Source organism: Megascapheus bottae, chromosome 24 (assembly GCF_031878675.1).
Source record: "Megascapheus bottae isolate mThoBot1 chromosome 24, mThoBot2.hap1, whole genome shotgun sequence".
NCBI classification, from domain to species: domain Eukaryota; kingdom Metazoa; phylum Chordata; class Mammalia; order Rodentia; family Geomyidae; genus Megascapheus; species Megascapheus bottae.
In genome coordinates, this window is record NC_143532.1 from 3,030,967 (window position 1) to 3,050,681 (window position 19,715).

The 19,715-nt window shown below is 49.7% G+C and overlaps 1 protein-coding gene across 1 annotated transcript in view; it reads right to left on the minus strand.

Moving 5' to 3' along the window:
• The window catches only part of Cdh13 (cadherin 13), a 674,883-nt gene that overhangs the window by 251,728 nt on the left and 403,440 nt on the right, over positions 1-19,715 (minus strand). The window contains exon 5 of the mRNA XM_090356987.1: positions 10,331-10,483. Coding sequence (XP_090213113.1) covers positions 10,331-10,483 — 153 coding nt within the window. The remainder of the gene's footprint in view (positions 1-10,330; positions 10,484-19,715) is intronic.

Here is a 19,715-nt window from a genome sequence, read left to right on the forward strand (position 1 = left end):
AACTCTCATGCCTCTGTGTGTGTGTGTGTGTGTGTTGGGGTCATTGCTCACTTCTTAGGTTCAGATACCTAGATTGGAAAAACCATTCTATTTTTAACAGCTGAATCTCTTTTTAGGCTCACATAATCAGGAGGAAGAGAGACTGTCCACACGCTTCAGAGATTGAAGTGTTTCTGCCAAGTTCAAATTAAGCATATTTGGCCTCACAAGTTAAACATCTAAAATGCATTTAAATGCAAATTGTTTCTGAATTAATCATAAAAGCTATAGAAAGTGCTATGCGTTTGAATTGCAGTCAAATGGTAACAACTCATAACTTATAATACCATATCCATTTTGAAAATATCTTAATCTTCCGGCATTTCATAGTGCATAAGGTTGAAGATCTCAAAGGCAGTGAATTATTAAAGAAGAAGAAGAAGAAAAATGCTGTATCTTAGAGAAGTGTTCGTTCCAGCATGGATACTCAGTGCTTGTATTAATGCTTAAGAGATAATCTGCCTAAGTGTGCTAGAGAGTTGGAAACTGTGTTTCTGAATAATATCTACATAATTTTCAATAAAAATAAACTTGCAGTAAATTATCTAGATCTTAAGGTATCAAAGACAAATGGCCTGTACTGGAATTAGTTTTCCCTCTGGAGAAAGGAAAATGGAATTTGTCTTCTGAAATGAGGGGGAAAGTTTTAAAAAAAATAACAGTGCACAGAATAAAAAAGTGAACTCTGGCGAATTCTTCTGGCGCTGCATTAGGGACACCGTTCTGAATGAAGGGGAGAGGCCCCTGAGCAGAGAGAAGCATGGCGCCATCCGATTCCAGCTACAGTGCTACTCAAGACCTACTTAGACAGAATGCTCCTGCAGTCTGGCTCTTGAAGCTCATGGGTGGATTTGATTATTTGTGTTCTTTGCAGAGATTCTCTGTGCTGGGGGCTCTGCTGTACATTGTATGATGTTTAGAGACATCTCTGGCCTCTACCCCTCCTCCTCGACATCTCAACCCTGCCGTGCTAACCCAAAATATTTCTAGACATCATCAACAGTCTCATCCTCCTGACTCAGGGCTGGAGACAGTGGGCCTCACCAAGCACCCGAACAACTTTTAAAGAAGAGAAAGAGCAGAGTGTTGGAAGAGGCCTGCACTCTTTGCTTTGGTAGAGACGTCTAATAGAGAAAGCAGCTGTGCTATAGCCACCTTCAGGAAGGGGCGTCCTAGGGTGGCCTGGTGTCCCCTTGGGTGCTACTTCTTCCAGAGTCCTCCCCACGCTACGAGGTAAGTGTCCACCCATTACGCTGGGCATCCACCATTGGCCTCCACAGTTCTCAGACCGTTCTTGTGGGAGGACGGAGGAGGGGCCAGCAGTTGATGGGATGAGGGACAGAATGTGCAGAATCTCTAGAAGGTTCTCTATGCTGGAAGGCAGGCTCCTCCTTTCCCCTACAACTGTGTCCCAACCTAAGTCTGCAGAGCTGGGCAGAGTCAGAGCCCAGGAAGACAAAATGCATGAGGAAATGGTGCCACTGTCATGGGTACAAAAGGCAAGTTCAAGACACACCCCACTTCCAACGATCCACACTCTTGAGTGAACTCTAAGAGAGAGAGAACACATTCACAGCAAATGGTGCAAGGCCACGTGCCCAGTTCTCACAGCCTTCTCCTTGCCTGCCCAGGCTCTGGTCCAGGTCTACATCTTCACTGTGCCACCCCCAGGGCTTGGTCAGCTTCAAAAAGCACAGGGCTCTCTCTGCCCTTCCTTCATCCTCTAATCCCATTCGTGCTCTCCACACTCAGCCTTTGTTCCCTGAGCTGAGTGAGCTGTGTTGCCTCCTGTCTGCTTTCTCTTGGCTCTGGCGTCGGAAGGTCAAGGCTGTGACCTTGAATGAGGTTCCCTTTGGTCCTGTCTGCAGGTGCAGAAATGAGTATTCTTGAGCCACCTAGCAGTAAGGCCTTCCAGCACCCTGCCAGGAGAGGTGGGCCTGGCTGAAACGACTGCATCTCCGGAAGAAAGGGAAAGGAAGAGGAAAACAGTTTTCTGGTGCTAATGCTTCACTGTGAGGGATGATAAACCCTCCTCATAATAAAGATCTTAAAAACAGATTCCAGCCAAACAAATCAGCTCTGGCCAGCTGTGCGCAATAAATAAGCTTGAGATAGCCCACCGATAAACTCTTGCACAAGCGAGAACTCAAAGTTTGGAAAATTAAAAGAACATCTATTTTGTTGGCTTGGAGGTTGTGCCAGACTCACTGAAGAGGACCAATCGACACATGAAAGTGTCCCGCTCTTCACACGGGGGGATTGGGAGTTTAGAAAGACAAGGGCAGTGCTCAGGCTGGGGGGAGGGAAAAAGGAAAGGTTCTGCCTTTACCCATCTGTCCCCAGTGCCTGGTAAGGAGTGGCCTCTTAACAGACGAAGGCATTTTTTGAATTAGTTTCTATTTCATGGCAATTTGAATGTTATTGTTTGACTTGCTCAACTCCATCTTATTTTCCTGAAATGCAAATTGGATGTCAGTCTGTGGAGAGGCCCCCTGAGAGGCTGAGGGTTCAGAGCTGAGGAAACTGAAACTTCTCCCTCTCCTGCCCCCAGACTCCCAATCCATCTACTCCCGAATGCCTGAGTGACAAAACCATGAATACTTTCAGTCCGCAGAGTAGGGCTCCCGTGCCACGTGGACTGTCCTGAACACGGGAGGGCATTCAGAGTGCCCTGACCTAGGAGATGTCAGCACCCTTTCCTGGCTGTGGCAACCAGAAGCAATATCAGACGATGCTGCCAAGACCCCGGATGCTGAGGGCTAAGGACAGCATTCCCTGAGAAGTTTTGTGTGAGTGTGTGTGTGTGTGTGTGTGTGTGTACAAGCACATGTCTACGCATACTAGCCTTTGTTGCTGGCACCAAACTGCAGCCCATAAGCCCAGATCTGACCCCATCTCTTAAAACAGACTCATCCAGCATTACCTTCAGTCTTGAGTCATCACTGCTCTCCACCCCTGGCTCTCAGACCTGTTTCAAGAGGACACCACAATGCTACCTCGTCCTGGCTTTGCTTCTTGCGCCCCAGCCATCAGTCTTATCCAGTTCCTTCTTCTCTCCTCTGGTCGTTCTTACCAAATCAAAGGCAATTATTCATGCTGTAAATAAATGGGTGGGGAGTGTGCCAGGGGTTGGAATGCATGCCTTCTCTACGTCTGCAGCCCTGGCCCAGGGGTCCGGCCACTGGGCTCAGTGCCCAGGCTGGTGAGTGGCATGTTTGGAGTGGAAGGGTCAGAGGAATCAGCTCATTCTTTGTCTTGCTCTTCTTGGTGAATTTAGCGGCATAGACCAATGGCCCTAAAGATGCTTACATCTGAGGTCATCCCTACCAACACAGCAGAAGAAAAGGCTGCTGCACCATTTGCAGAAGCAGCTGCGACAAGGCAGGTGGGGTTGCATTGGCCAGATGAGATGGGAAAGGAGACCCAGCACTCACACCACGCTCTCCCTAGCCCCACGGACGTGGACATGCGGGTCCCGTGTCTGCCATCCAAGGCCCGGGTTGGGGAAGTGGGGAGAGAAGCAGTTGGAGTTGCATCTCTCCAGAGGGAGGTTGTGCTAATGAAGTTCAGGGGAAAAAAATGTGTTTCCCTAGCCCCGCGTGAGGAAGCAGCTTTGCTTAGTGGACCAAATCAATAATCAGAGGGAGCACCTGGGCGGGCTAATCCAGGTAAGAGGCGACGCTGCTTCATCGCTTCATGCCTCAGTTTCACCAGCTGTGCCTGGCAGATAAGGCCAGGCTGTAGAATGAAGTGCTTGGAGATGAGAGATGCTGGACCGGAAAGAGTGTGACGGAGCCGCTTGGAAGTGTGGGCCTGGAGAGAGGCTCCCAAATCCCCAATTACTTTTTACTACACTTGATCACAGCCAGAAGGCCGAAAAGAGATGGGAATTACCCTTGCCTAAAGCAGCCAGAATACGGACGTTCATTTGTTTGTCAAATTTTATTTCTTGGAGTTCCTACATTTTTCAGCACTGGTGTCTATAGAGATGAGGGAAGGTGGTTCGCTTCAGAGGAATTCTCAGAGTCAAATGATGGATAGATGGGAAACAAAGCAATTTTCCTGTTGTGCTACACACGCCTGCACTGTCTCATTAGAAGTGGAAACACAACTGTGGCGGGGTCCCTGTGCCCCTTCCCAGGTATGAGAGAGCTGAGGTGTACATGTCAGGGGTCCCCAAACCTGACTTTGCAGTGCCGGGGAGTTTTAGGGGTCCACTGATGGCAGCGTCAAGTTGTAAGACATTCCGATCCGACTGCAGTTCAGCTGCAGGGGAGGGAGAGCAGGAAAGTGTGAGAGCCACAGATGCCACGCTGAAGGTCACAGATCCACAAGGCACAAGTGCTGGCTCTGCGGACCCTGGGCCACCTCCCTCCCTTCAGGAATTACCTCACCTGGCCTGGCTTCAATCTTCGGAAGATGCCTTCATCGTCGGCTAGTTTCTGAGAAACAAGCGAACACACCCAATAATGTGGCATTTCACAGATGTCAGTCTGGACAGACGGGGCGAAGGTGAGGAGGCGAAGCTCACCCAGCTCTCAGGGGCCAGTGGTGGAACAAAAGGCAATTCTGTGGACCCTAGAGCAAGGGCAGACTCCAGGTATGGGCAGGGTGGCCTGGCAGTGCTGCGGTGACATTACCTCCAAGATGTCCCCCAGAGTGGTGAGTCCAGGAATCAGATGAGCTGTGCTGATTCCCATGCTTGGGGCTGTGTGTGTTTTGACCCATGGCTCTGAGCTTGCCTAAGCAAGTGTTGAATCCAGATTTGGGGATCCAGGCCGTGGTTCCTGACCCAGCAGGCGTGGGCCGGGACTTCTGACAAGTCCCCAGGCCACACTGCAGGCAGAGGTTTGCCCTGAACACTGCCACCAAGCGCAGCCTGCCCATCCGGCTTGTTTGGCTCCCATCTGAACGCCCAGTGACCGTCTCCATCTCGACTGGACCTTCAGTGACTGGCAGGGGACTGGCCGTCAGCCAGCTGACCCTGATGTCTGTGCACTGCACTTCAGCTCTCACACGGCCCTGCCTGCAGAAGGCCGTGTCGTGATCACAAACTCTCATTCGAGTTGAAGAAACAGGGGCTCAGATCCCAACAACCCACCGAGGATGACACAGGATCCAGAGGGGCCATGACACGGCCAATGTCTGCTCATTTTCACCTACAGAAATGGAATGTGGCTCATCTCACAGCAGAGTCAAAGTCTGACTCTTGTAGACTTACCTCCCAAGCTTGGGCCACATGACTTGATAAGACCTTTGTGACAAGTCTGGATCGCGGGTTTGAAGTCATACTGTCCCCAGCATGGGCCAACATCTGCCCTCACCAGCTTGTCACCGACCATCCCCCTTCTCAGACCAGAACAGAATCGACGGCAAACCACACCAGAATAGCGATGCAATTCATCCATGTGTAACCCGGATGTTCCTGAAAACGAGCTCATCGACTCAAACACAGTCAAATCTGGCTGCACCGGCACCTCTTACATGTCTCAGGACCACTGGTGTTCAGAGAGGCTTCGTTCTACAGGGCAGCAGTGTTTTTCATTTCTTTTTTCTTTCTTTCTTTCTTTTTTGTTTTTCTTGCCAGTCCTGGGCTTGAGCTCAGGGCCTGAGCACTGTCCTTGGACTTTCTCAAGGCCAGAGCTCTACCACTTGAGCCTCAGCACCACTTCCAGCTTTTTCCTCTGTATGTGGTATGGAGGAATCGAACCCAGGGCTTCATGCATGCTAGGCAAGCACTTTAACCACTAGGCCAAACTCCCAGCCCCAGTGTTTTTCATTTCACTTCAATGCATTTCCTGTTCTTTCATTTTGGATTCCTCTGGTCACCTGTGGGGCAGGGAAGGGACACATGCATGAAGGGAGAGAGGAGAAGGTGCCATCGCCAAGGGTGTTCTCATTCTACAGCAACACTCTTAACCAGAAAGTCAAGACTTGACCCAGAACTTGGCTCACAGGAGAACAAGTCCTATTGCATTGAACAGGTGAGCCAATATCAGAAGCTGGGCGTTGAATTTCTGCCCAGGCTCTGGGGCCAAGAAGAGAACTGTTCCAGTTGTCTGCTCGATAATTTAATTGGAGACTTTCAAGCTCATCTTTACGAAGGTTAAATGAGATCATCCTTTAAATATTTACCAGGGACTCTGGGCGCATTGCAAGTGTTCAAAGAATGTTGGCATTACTAATAATAATTCATCTTGAGAAGCCCTTTGGTTTTCAGCCAACTCATCAGTGAAGATCATCAACCATTTTCATACGTGTGTGTGGGGGGGTAGGGCTAGGAAGTTCTCAGGCACATAATAGGTGTTCAGTAAACGTCAGTTTTCACACCCCTTCTTCTCTTTTCCTACCTGTGTGAACCTCCCGCTGTAGACCCCAGATCAGTCTCCCTGCCCGCTACCCTGGTCTGTCCTCCTTTTCCATCTCATCCTCCATCCTGAACTCTCCATCTGACTCCCCACCTGCCTTACAGACTCTGTTTCCCACCCTTCTCCTGTCCTCCCAGATTGGAAAATCTGCAGCCAGCAGATTATAGTCACAGCGTGAGAGAAATCATTACCACCTGCTAATATTTTTATAGAATTTCATAAACTTGGTCATTCATGAATCATTTACAGTACTTTATTCCAATGAAGAGTTCACAAATCACTCAAATGCTGGCAAAATGCATAATAATGAATAATATTTCAGGAAGCTTTGCATTAATATGTCAGCTTCCAATACTGAGAGACCCAAATTATTTTGCCAGGTGCCACTTCAGGTCAGCATCCTGCGGGGTGATGAGCCCTTTGTGGGGTGCTGGGGCAGAGGGCATGGTAAGATGGCGGTGGGTCACAGAATGGGGTGGTGTTTAAGAAGTGATAGATCACCCAGCTTGTCAGGCCTTCCCAGCTCAGTGAGGGAAGAAAGGCCGGAGGATTTACTGAGTAGAGGGCAAAGTCTAGGTGGGGTGAGGCTGGAGATAAAATCAGGAAGAGGAGGTAAAGTCAGTGATGGAAAACTCAGCTCTCTGGAGCAGGAGAGAAGCCCATGAGATCTGGAGCCCAGTGCACGGCAGCTTCAGGTTCTCAAAGAAGTTGTGTAACAGTTATTTGCCTCTGCAAGAGGCCGTGAGTACCTACGACTCAAGTCTCTTCTGTGACACAGACTGAGCAGGGGAATGCACATTTAGCAAGCTTTGCATGCTATCTGCTGTGTGGCATTCAACAAAGAGTAGCTTCAGCTCTTGTCGTCCTAGCTACTCAAGAGGCTGAGATCTGAGGACTGCTGTTCAGAGCTAGCCTGGGCAGGAAAGTCCATGAGATTCTTACCTCCAAGGAACCACCAGAAAACTGGAAGTGGAGGTGTGACTCAAGAGCGCCAGAGTGCTAACCTTGAGCTGAAAGAGCTCAGGGACAGCACCCAAGCCGAGTTTAAGCCCCATGACACTCTCTTGTCTCTGTCTCTCTGTCTCTGTCTCTGTCTCTGTCTCTCTGTCTCTGTCTATGCCTCTGTCTGTCTGTCTGTCTTTCTCTGTCTCTCTCTTTCTGCCTCTCTCTCTCTCTCTCTCTCTCTCTGTTTCTGTCTCTGTCTCTCTGTCTCTCTATCTCTGTCTCTCTATCTCTGTCTCTCTCTCTCTGTCTCTCTCTCTCTCTTTCTCTTTCTCTCTTTCCACACACACACACACACACACACACACACACACACACACACACACACACACTTTCATGACAAACACATCTGTGCACAGATCAGTTGTAGCCACAGAAATCCCAGAGCATTGCACAGTAGACACAGTAACAGGAAAATGTTAACACCCAGGCAGGAACTTGCAAGTGAGCAGCACTGAACTTTCAAACAAACAACCCAGTAGCAACGACAATGTCAGGCTTTCCCCACCGGCTCCCTGATTTCAGAGCTTGTGAGTAGAAACTGAAAGGCAGAGGTATGCAGGCAGGATTCTATGCTTTGAAGGAGAAGTCACCCACCCCCCTCCGCCACTTTGATTATTATGAAGAAGATGGAGATGAGACAGAATGGTACTGAGACAGAATGTGATTTCACTCCGGTGCTGAACTCAGACTGGCATCGCAACTGGAATCGTTTACCAACACATACCCACATGAGAGTGACTCAGTTCTCAGGAAATGCAGGAAGAGAAGCAGCGAGCACAGGTAGCTATGAAGAAACAGGACGAAGCCCCAAGGAAGAGCGGTGGAGTGAGACATGAGAGGCCAGGCCCTCCCGCCGCCCCCACCTTGTTCCTGGCAGACAGGGTGTGTTCCCAGAGCCTTGAGGGAGGAGATGTACGGCCACTGGCCTGGGCAACACAAACTCTATGATCAACAAGGCCTGGCCTGTCACCCGCCCACCATGGGGAAGGTTTTAGATCAAAACCTAGGCACAGGAAAGCTGGGACTTTCCACCATCTTCTTTCCCCACTCCTTGGGCTTTCCCTGTCCCAGCCCTATTCTAAATGCTTGATATTTAATCCTCACAAAATCCTGTGAGATCACCATTATAAGTCCCATTTTTCAGAGAAGGACATGGAGGCAGTCACCTGCCAAGACCCCAGAGCGGGTGTAGGACAACCACGAGTGCAGTCCAGCCAGTCCAGCGGCACGTGACCACACACAGCTGCGAGGTCACTTGCAGAGCAAGGATGCATTTCTAGTTGACTAGCTGGTGAACACTCTCTGCTCATCTCCCCGCTTACCACCCCTCCAGGAGCGAGGTCTGACTGCACTTATGCGCGAGAATCACAAGACCAGAGGGGCTGGTGTCTGAGCTCACACAGGCCGGGGAAACGGTCCACAGAATTGGTGGCAATTTTCTCTTCCAGTCGTCATATTAAATAGCACTCAGAGGCAAATGAAACCACTTCCATTTACAGAAGAGCAGTGGGTCTGCTCTCCTCCATCTCCCTGTCCTGCCACCCTCTGCTCAGCCCCACCAGCAGGCGGCCCTCTGTGAGAAAATCGTGGGCTGCCTCAGCTTCTCTTGTCCCTCAGCCATCCCCTCCTGCAGCAAAGGCCCTGTGACATGGCTGCATTTCTTTCTGCAGAGGTCACAGGCCAAGCCAATGACACAATTCAGAAATTCTCCTAAAGGAGGCCTTCACCTCCACAGCAATGTCACAGCCAGGGGATGTGGCCGGCCAGGGGCTGCCTGGAGATACGAATCCCCACAGGCCTCTGTGTGGGTTTTCCTGCCTCTGGGGCTGTCCCCAAATGCTTCCACATCAGAGGGGTCTCTGATGACCCCTGGGACCAGGCCCACTAGGAAGACGTTTGTAATGCCACTCTCCGACATGCATGGATCCCCTGGATCTGAGGCCTCGCGGCTAGCCGCCCCTCTGACCAGTGTGGAGACAGAAGAGGACAGCTGTCCACGCCTGCTGCCCATTTCTCCCACAGCAGCTGGACATCCACAGCTGCCCGCCCATCTCCAGTTGCTGCCATAGCCAGCTGGCAGGGGAACTTTCTGAGGGGACCAGCAGGTAATTTCAGCAGCGGCTGCACAGCTTCTTGCTTGGGTCTAGAGTGAGGAGATGGCTCACCTCTTGGGGCCTACCAACAGGTGCTTGCTGCCTGCCACAGAGGCTCAGAAAACCTCGGGCAAGGCTTCCAGGGCCGAATCTGAGGGGCACCCTCACCCTCACCCTCCTGGGACCGAGACCCTGGCGTGCATTTCTCCACATGGATTTCCCAGCACCACCGTGGTGCATGCCACCCCACCCCCACAGGTCCAGCCCTGGAAGCCTCCCGTGTCCCCAAGCCACCTTCTCCTCACTCAAGGTCCACCGCAGGCCAGCAGGGTCGGGGAGAGAGTGGAACACAACCTCAGCTGTTGGTGCTGTGTCTGTAAACACACACCCCTCCTCGGCCGTGGGCACACGCCCTCCCCTCGTGGCACGTCGCACGTGTGGGCGCTGTGTCCACTGGACATGGGAATCAAGAATGGCCACAGCTGAGGGCTCTCACCTCTTGCCGTTCTCCTTCACCAAGCTGGTCTCAGCAAAGCCAACAGTGGCTTGGAGTGTGAGCCTCCTCTGAGGGCCCCCAACATCTCACAGGGCCCCAACATCTCACAGGGCCCAAAGTTGGAGGAAGGCCTGGAGCTCCACTGACAAGACCAAGACCCTTACAGCGACTGCCAGCATTCATTCAAGTCCACCTCTGCTCCACAGAGACCCCCTCTGCCCTGCAGCCACAGCCCGGACACAGTCCAGACACAGCACGAGCTCAGCAGCAGAAGACACTGCAAGTCACACTCTGGACACAGGGGACACAGACGGACGCAGGGTACTCACTTGGTAGGTGGCGATCATTTCTCGGTCCAGGGTCCGTGTCACAGAGACGCTGCCTGTGTTCTCGTTGATCCTGAAGATTCCTTTGGGCTCTTGATCCACTCCCTTCCCGGTGAGCCGGAACTTGGAGCCCTCAGGCCTGTCACTGTCCACCACCTGGTCAGAGGAACAGAGCAGTATTTACGACTGGTCAGAAGACCCGGAGGAAGTGCAAGCTGGTGACCTGTTCACTAACCTTAGGTGAACTGAGATCACCCCAGACAACTTCACTGCTCGGCCCCTTCCATCTCATGGCGATGGAAGGGGATGGGATAACACCAGTGTGGGTTTGCAAGCAAGAGGGACAAGCAATAGATGGCCTTTGTTCAAGGTTCTAGGTGCTGCAGCCACCCCTCGCCTCCCTTGCCCCACTGTCTGTCACAGGTTCTGAACTCTGTGGCAGAGGAGTGCTTCACGTCTGTTTCCTTGAAACCCTGAAACGGTGCTGGGGCAAGAGAAGCCAGGTACTTGGAGTCATAGACCCATAAAGACATGGCCATTATCCAGGCTGGCTGGGAGGAGGCTTGATGCACCTTGGAACGGTGCCTCCTGTTTCTCCAGACACTGCTACCCAAAACACTGACAGTTCTGGCTTACTAAATTTAGGGAAACCCATGCTTTCAACTCCAGATCGGAGAGTCAGGTTTGCCATCTGAGGAATCAACTTAGTGGGTAAAGGAGGAGGGTGGACGGTCCAGGCAGGAAGAGCAGCAAGGACAGACAGTGGGTAGGTGATGGAGACCCTAGAGCATCCCAGAACTGGTGTGGGTTGAGGCTACAGGAGTCGAGAGGAAGAAGTCCGATTTTATGGAGGTCCTTATGTGCAGGTAGAAAAAGAGCTCTATTACTGTGTTTGCAGAGGCTGGCTTTAGAATTTACAAAGAAACATTTATCCATAGTTAATGCGACTTTTATTAAAAGTGCCTGTAAATGTTAATCTGATGGTAACAAAACAGCTTAAAGGCCACGAATGTAACAGACATTTTGGATGTGTGCAGATGAAAGAACGATGAACCGATCCAGACAGAGCTGCTTGGCAAATCAATAGGAACCAGGGGTCTGCAGCCACCAAGCCTGCAATTCTTCTCACAGACACCAAGTGGCAGTGGTGCCTAAGGCAGCATGCACATCCGGGCCAGCCACCTGGCAGAGCCAGTTGAGGCTCAACAAATCAATAACGCAATGCTAATGCAGGGTTTTTTTGTATTTTTCCCCCCTGATTTAAAATGTTCTTTATTGAAATACACTGCCGGTTTTAATTAAACACCAATTACTTCTGTTTGCATTTTTAAGATTAATGGAAAATAGGATCATTAAAGAAAATAAGGCATGCGATTCCTTCTGATGAAAGGAGTTTTTAAATCACTACTTGACTTGATTTAAACCACCTGACAATCTTCTGTTGTCTGGACACTGTGGGAGGTCAAGAGTCTGGGTTTCCGGGCTGGCGGCTGGCTGCCGGCTGCTGGCTGCCTCGGCCTGTTGCACAACAGTGAAGGCCAGTGCGTGTCCAGTGGAAACCCACACAGTTGACATGCACCAATGTCACAGCCCTTGCTGTGCTGGTGACCTCTTGTTCTGTGGCTCTCAATTTCAATTGCCTCCTCTGCAAAAATGGGTCAAGACCACTCATTTCCCAGGACTTAAAGAGACAGCAAAGTACTTGAAGAATCATAGGTAACTACTGCAATACTGACACCAACGGTCACAACAAAATTATACTGCCATTCGTGGGCAGATAGGCAGCTCCAGGCCAACGAAAAAGCATCTTAGCCATAATATTTTAAAAAATTCCTTGTGAATCGCATCTGTAGCTCAGCCACGGGGCCAGCCGGGGCAGCTGGCCTTTCAGTATTTCACTTATCCATGGGTACAGAGGCTCCAGTCCCCACCCGTTGTGGAATTAGACCCCCTCCGCCCTTCCTCCTCCAAACATACCTGAGATGGGTCCTAAAACCTACAAGACAATCTAGGGAAGAGGAGAGGCCTTTCATGGCCCATTCAGAAATGACGTGAGCACACAGTATCAGGGCATTCTGGAAGAACTGAGCCAGGTTGGGTGTCATGGCGCAGATAAGGCCGCCTCCCATTCCTCCAGTCTGCGGCTGCTCATCACGAGCTGAATTCTAAGCTTGCAAGTTCTCTAGGGTGACTTTCCCTCCGGTTGCCAAGGTCAGGGTCATCTCCTCCCCGCTCCCTCTGAGAGCTTGAGCCACTTGACCTTGCAGAAGCAAGGTCTCCAGAGGGGATCCTGTTCAATTAGCACTTGCTGCTGGATTGAAATAACTCATTCCCCAGGGAAGGAGCTCATGCTCTCATTCTGCGCTGTGGAGGCTTCTACACAGCACTGTCCAGACTGACACCCCCTCCCTCCTGCTCCTTCTCCCTTTGTCCCTTTCCAATCTCTCCTAGGCCCAGGTTTTTACTGATGTATTGAGCCTGGCACTCAGATCTGCCTGCATTTTGAAAGAGAACTCAGCAGGCACAAGGGTAGGGGCTCCTTCTCTCAAGCATTTGTCTGGAGGTGTGATTCTGGGCTGGCCATCTGCACCCCCTGAAAGAGGTAGAATGCAAATTTCCAAGCCCTGTGCATCGGGAATTCAGAGAGTGAGGCCAGAAATGGAAGCCTACCAAATGTCATTGCAGGGAGGCACATGGAGTTTAAACAGCAGCGCTCTGGACAGACAGCCCAGAACTCTAAGCAAGCTGGCTCTCCCCTTCTGCAGAGTACCTAGTGGCTGTTTATGACCTTCATTCAAGTCCTATTTTACACATGATGCCAACTGGGTCGGTCACGGGGCTTAAACTCAGGGCCTGAGAACTTTCTGAGGGGACCAGCAGGTAATTTCAGCAGCGGCTGCGCAGCTTCTTGCTTGGGTCTACGGTGGGGAGATGGCTCACCTCTTGGGGCCTACCAACAGGTGCTTGCTGCCTGCCACAGAGGCTCAGAAAACCTCGGGCAAGGCTTCCAGGGCCGAATCTGAGGGGCACCCTCACCCTCCTGGGACCGAGACCCTGGCGTGCATTTCTCCACATGGATTTCCCAGCACCACCGTGGTGCATGCCACCCCACCCCCACAGGTCCAGCCCTGGAAGCCACCTTCTCCTCACTCAAGGTCCACCGCAGGCCTGCAGGGTCGGGGAGAGAGTGGAACACAAACTCAGCTGTTGGTGCTGTGTCTGTAAACACACACCCCCCCTCGGCCGTGGGCACACGCCCTCCTCTCGTGACAGGCTTGAAGCAGGATTCAGCGGCTTGGCCTGGGTTTCAAAGGCAATATGATGTGTCTCCTTTGATTCTTTCTGCTAAACATTCATCTCTAGCTGTCTGGGTTTCAGGCACAAAATGAATGCATAGCTATGTGACCGCCATGAGAAGCTGACATGGACACATTACAGTGACTGAGGTTGTTTTTTCTCCTATTGCCCCTTTTCTCATCCCAAAGCCAACACCAGAGCAGTGTTGTCCTTCGCGAGTATGCTTTTCCATTGCGTAGACTCATTCTTCCAGGTGATCTTTCTTAATTGCAAAAAGAAAAAGGAAAAAGGTCTTTCTGTACTATAAATCCAACTCTGACCAGGGCAGGAGATTAAAACCATCTACAACTCTTCTTGCCTTCAGCTCCCTCCTCCCTGAACCTGCCCCCTCCAGCTTCAGCCCAAATCTCAGACCCTCTTAGATGGCCCTGTCTGTGACTCCAGCCATGAGCTGCAGACCTGAGTGCCACCCACTCTTCCTGGATCACAGCTTTCCGTGCTGCCTGCCAGGGCAGGCATCTTCCTGGAGTGTTTCTGGGGTCACCCGTCGCCACCACGGCAGCTCCTCTGACCACTTCTCCTGCTCCTCCTCTGTGGTCATGCCACGCCCCGTTCTCCTCACTGCAGTGGCTGTTGATACAGGGGCAGATGGACTCGAGGTGGGCGGCGTGACTGCCCTTACTCATCCCTTACTCATCCCTCATCTCCTGTGCTTGGAGACTGGAAGACACTCGGTCAACACTTTAAGTGAAGAAGTACAACTTTATTTGCATGCTTTTATATAGTCATAAAATGCTTCATAAATTCACAAATTAAAAAATAAAACTCAGGCCTGTTGTCCTAATCTCTTTTGGGGGGCAATGTCCTCATGTTCTATGTGCACCATCAGTACGTTTTAATGTCTCATTTAAAATTCCCCAACGCGAGCTATGTAGCTGGTGGTGGTCTCTAGGGACTTAGTCGTTATAGTTGAAGACAGACACCCTTCAAATCGGTCCTCTTTCTAGAAAGTCATCCTATCCTTCTTTCCTCAAAGTTGTTACCGAAGGAACCAAATCATGCGGGAACAATATCGTTCTTTCAAATGAAGGTGGAGAAGATATCGTCTCCTTAGTCCTCATCCTGTTTACAGTTCTGTAGAAGAGCCTATATTATTAGCGTGTTATTAAATAAGCATATAAGAATTATTAGAGCTTGATGCACATACTAACATAGAATGTTTTTCTTCTCTATATTCAAAAGAAAAAAAGATTTACTTACTGCCTCTGTCTCTAGTTATGAGCAGACAATAGAGTTTCTCACTAGGTTGGTTCTCACAGTCTTGTGTGAGAGTCAATGCCAGGCTGCTTGTTCACCCCTCAGGTGGCTTTGAATTTGGATGCACTTAGCCATTCTCTCGTCTGGGCAGGCGTTGCAGTCTTGTTGTCTCTCACCCTCGTGCTGTTCCTCCATCCAAGCTCTTGGATGTCCATCAGCACAAGGAACTAAGGACAGCTCTATGCCAAGATCCCCAATCTCCTGGCAGAGAAGCACTGACCCATCACGGGGAGGACCAAGGGGCCGGGCCAGCGTGGGTTACACACTGCCTGGGTCAGACACGCACACCGCTGAGGGTGGCTGGGCTTAGCACCCCTTTCAAATGGTTCCCATCATCCCTTGGAAGTTGCTATGATAACGGGTAAAGTGGAATGGAAAAAACGAACTCCAGAAATACAAGATTAGGGGATACCTCCTTTCTCCACCCATAGCCTTGTCGCTGTGCCAACTTCACTCCCCTCTTATTTTGCTTCAGATTAGGCCTCAGCCTTGCTCAGGCTGTGTTCCATGGGAGCTGATGTTCATTTTTGGGGGTTAGTTTTGTTTTTGCATTCTTTTATGGTTTATCCCTCTTTGGTTATTATCTCATGAGGAATCTTTGCTTATGCTTTGTTTTTGAGGATAAAGTGTAGTGTGTAGGGTTTTACTTATTTTAAACACCACACTTCTTAACTTCCAAGCGTTTAGAAGGCTCTAATGACTCCCCATTTATCAGCTAACTAGGTGGCTTGTTAAAATTTAACTTTGGAGAACTTTAAAAGAATAGTATTAGCTAGGTGCCCTCAGCTCATGCCTGTAATTCTACCTACTTAGGAAGCTGAGATCTGAGGATCACAGTTCAAAGCCAGCTCAGGCAGGAAAGTCCATGAGAGTCTCATCTCCAATTAATCACAGGAAAAGCTGGCAGTGTTGTGCTTAGGTCTGGGAATGACAGAGCCACTGTCGTCTGTGAAGCAAGGGTAGCACAACCCAATGTGGCCCATAGAGTGAGCAGGGGGGAAGGAAGAGAGGAGCCGGGGAAGGGCCACAGAGGCAGCCATGGCCCATGCTTCAGAGGCAGAGACAGGGAGAAGAGTAAAGCTGGTTGCCAAAAGAACCCTCTGCTGCCCCAGTACCTGGCGCATGCCGCTCACCTGGCAGGAGCTTCTCTTCATCAACAATGTACACACCGAAGGTCACTTTCTCCTGTGACTTTAAGTAAGACATTGTTGTTCTCAAGCACAATTTGAAGCTAGCACAGGGTCTTCCACCCCTGCTTCCTTTCTTTTCCCCCATCAAAATATCTATGGACGCCTCGGGACCTCCAGAACCCCGGCTGCCCTCTCAGCTCTGAGAGAAAGGAAGTTGCCGTGGGGTCGCTCTGCCCTGGGCTTTACGAGTCTGGGCCCAAGGTCCTTTTCTTTCACTGCCAACCAGTGCCAGCATTTTGCATCCCTCTGTGTCCCACAGAATAACTGGAGATCTCTGAGAGTGACTTCCTGAATCTCTGGGTTCTTTGTGCAATCTGATTATCCCTACCTGCCCTCCAAAACACTACCTGTGAGTTTACGTCCTGTTGTTGGACCACACATCAAGGTGGCTCCTGAAGTCTCTGATGAAAACTTTTGATCTTCTAAAGTGGATGTGCTTTCTATTCAGACATCAGATTTATGACCGCAGTGAAGGTGCCACGCATCTGACTCTTCTCTTTCTGTATACCTAGGTCTGTACTTCCTGGGAGACTTAAGGCTGACTTGTCATCTGATTGCTCTGGGAGTGAAGTCTGAGGGAAAGCAACATAAATCCATTGATAATTCCAGGGAAATACATTTCTAAGAGCTCTGGGTGCTTAGCCAAGTTCTCTGTGTCTTCCTGCTGATCAGAAATGCTTGAGATAGTGGTGATTTCATTGAGTGGGGTCTGAGGGAGAGAATCAAACTTTGTTACCAGGATCAACAGGAATCATGATTATTTTATCTCCAGAGTAGAGACTGGTGAAGACGAATGAGTAGGTAGGGCATTCCAGGTCACAGATTGCAAACTGTGTGGGCAGATGGAAAGTCAGGTCTCCTCTCTGAGTTGCATGGCCACTGTCTGTAGGACAGGAAACTGTCCTTCCATAGTGAGCACGTGATCAGAGCCATGACACACTCAGTGACCTAAACAAGGTTCCTTTCGTGACTGTTACTGGATGATGACGGTGATGTCGATAATGATGACAACATGGTGACTAAGACTCCTAACCCTTATTGAACACGACAACACACACCATTCTAAGCATTCACTTCTCCCAATCACATTTTAAGGTGGGCACTGGTAATACTCTCCACTTTACAGAGGGAGAAACTGAGGCCCCAAAATGTTGCAAAACCCAGCTTAGAGAATAAGTTTTGAGTCTAAACCAAACCATCGGGAGCCATGGCATAGAGCCACACTCCACTGGGTCAGCGGATTAGCAAATGCTTCCCCTTGCAGGAAGAGAATCAACAGGAGCAGAGTCTGCTGGTGGGCCAGCTCTCAAGTCCATTCCCGCCATTTAGGCCTGTCAGCAACATTCAGTTCAGGCCCGAGACAGGGACAGAGTCACGACTAGGGACTCAGAAGTCTCACTTTTCAGATTTATGTGTATCTAAGGGGTCACCATTCTTTCTGTACATCAAATTCCTGGCAGAAACATCTTTAACTCCTTTCACCCTCTCAAGCTTTGTCAAAGTAATGGCGTAATTTGGAGGTTTCTGCATGTGTTCTGCCATCTAAAAGGGTAATAAATTAATCAGGCCCTTGGACAGTGTTGAAATATGTACACTTAGTCTCTTCCTAACTTGCCAAACTTCTCCTTCCCGCTGTTGCTCTGCTCCTGTCTCTTCCATCAGTTCAGATTTTTACAGTTCCCAGAGAAAGGTTAAACCAAATATTTATGTACTCGTTTGAGCCACAGTTCAGAGAAAGCAACAAAATCAGGATCCGGAATCTGGAGTGATTCCTATTTGGATGTAATCACTCAGAGTTGAACCATTTCTCCCTGGTAATTTGTGATGGCTGTTTTTTTTTCATGGTTTCAGCTTCTTCTTCCTCCTTTTCTTCCTCCCCCTTTCCTCTTTTTCCTCCCTCTTTCCTCTTCCCCCTTCTCCCTCTACTTCCTCCTCCTTCTTATAATTCAGGACAAATTTAAATGCAAAGACCGATGCTTGTAAAATAGGTACTGTCAAGAATCAATACAATTTCAGCCATTCTCATTTGAGCACCTGCCATTCTGTCTTGCCTGTGCACCTTGGTTAGCAGGCTTTGAGAGGCCCCATTTCTTATGGGATTAGATGATCTGTGCTCTCCAAGGGCCCCCATCTTGTTAATGTCGGCAGAAATTCCCATCTCTGATGCATCCATGGCCCTGCAGAGCCCAACCCCTGCCAGTGCCTCCAGCCTCAGCTTTTGCTGTGCCCACCCTCGTCTCTGTCCCCTCTTTTGTTGCTATTTTCCCTCAGAGTGTGTCAAGGCCGACCTCTGAAAGCCCTGTATTGCCTTCTGCGTCCAGGATAGGACTCGGAAGCTCCTGTCCAGAGATGGAGTCCAGCTAGTAAGATCAGATCATTCATGGCTTTGGGAATTCGAGGGTTGGGATAGTTTAGAAACTTACTAGTTTGGAAGGCAAGTCTGCCATTTGGGGGAGAATTTTGGGCCACAGACAGAGACATTACCCACACCCGCTCCTCAAATTACACTACAAGGAAAGCTATGAAGCCAGTTCAGGTTCAAACACAGTATCAGTCACCAAGCTAGCAATGGGAAATAATTCTCTCCAATACTCCTTTATCTTATTTCTCAACATTGGTCTCCAAATTATGCTCCATACCAAAGATGACGAGGCTCTAAGCAAACGGACATCTGAATGCTCGTTACTTTGCTGACCATCACATTTCAGTGCGTATTTTCCTCTTGAGAGAGAAATACAGTGCCTTCTCTTCCAGTGTCAGCCTCTGCGGACATGTGCTTGTTTTATTTTTCTGCACAGAACCCTCAGTGCTTGGCGACTTCATGTCTGTTGTGTCTATTTACCATTCAAATATAAACTCTATGTCAGCATGGACTTCTGTTTTATTTCCTGCTGTGAAGAATGTATGGTCCACGTTGATATACAAATATTTTTAATAAATTACGTAAAGAGAAGCTGGAACGGAAGACTATATGTCCAGAAAGGAAAGGCACATATCAATGAGAATCAAGACTGCCTTTGTTTAAGAATGGCTTGTCATTCTTAGGTTGAAGTTCTGAGATATAGATGGATTATTTTGAATGAGAATTCTAACTCACAATACCCATTGCATTCTCTCTTTCTCTCTGTGTCTCTATATCTGTGTCTCTTAGCCTACACACACACACACACACACACACACACACACACACACACTTTTTGCCTCAGTCTACCAACAAATCCATGGGCTTAATCAGATCATCTTGGACTGGGCACTTACCCTTTGAAGCTATAGCAGCAGAGGCCCTGAGGCTATGAAGGGCTCCTCCCCTCCCCCACAGCAGAATCCCAGCTACCATGATCTGGAGGCTGAGCTTCGATCAGTGAGGCAGAAAGGAAAGCAGATTCATCTGGGGACCTTTGCTGAGACTTTCTTTCCATCCGCTGGTCAAGGGCTCTCTCTCTCTCTCTCTCTCTCTCTCTCTCTCTCTCTCTCTCTCTCTCTCTCTCTCTCTCTCTCTCTCTCTCTCTCTCTCTCTTGCTCGCTCTCTCTCCCCCCCACCCATCATTCTGCTCCCACAGCATACAAGTCTAGATGATACAATT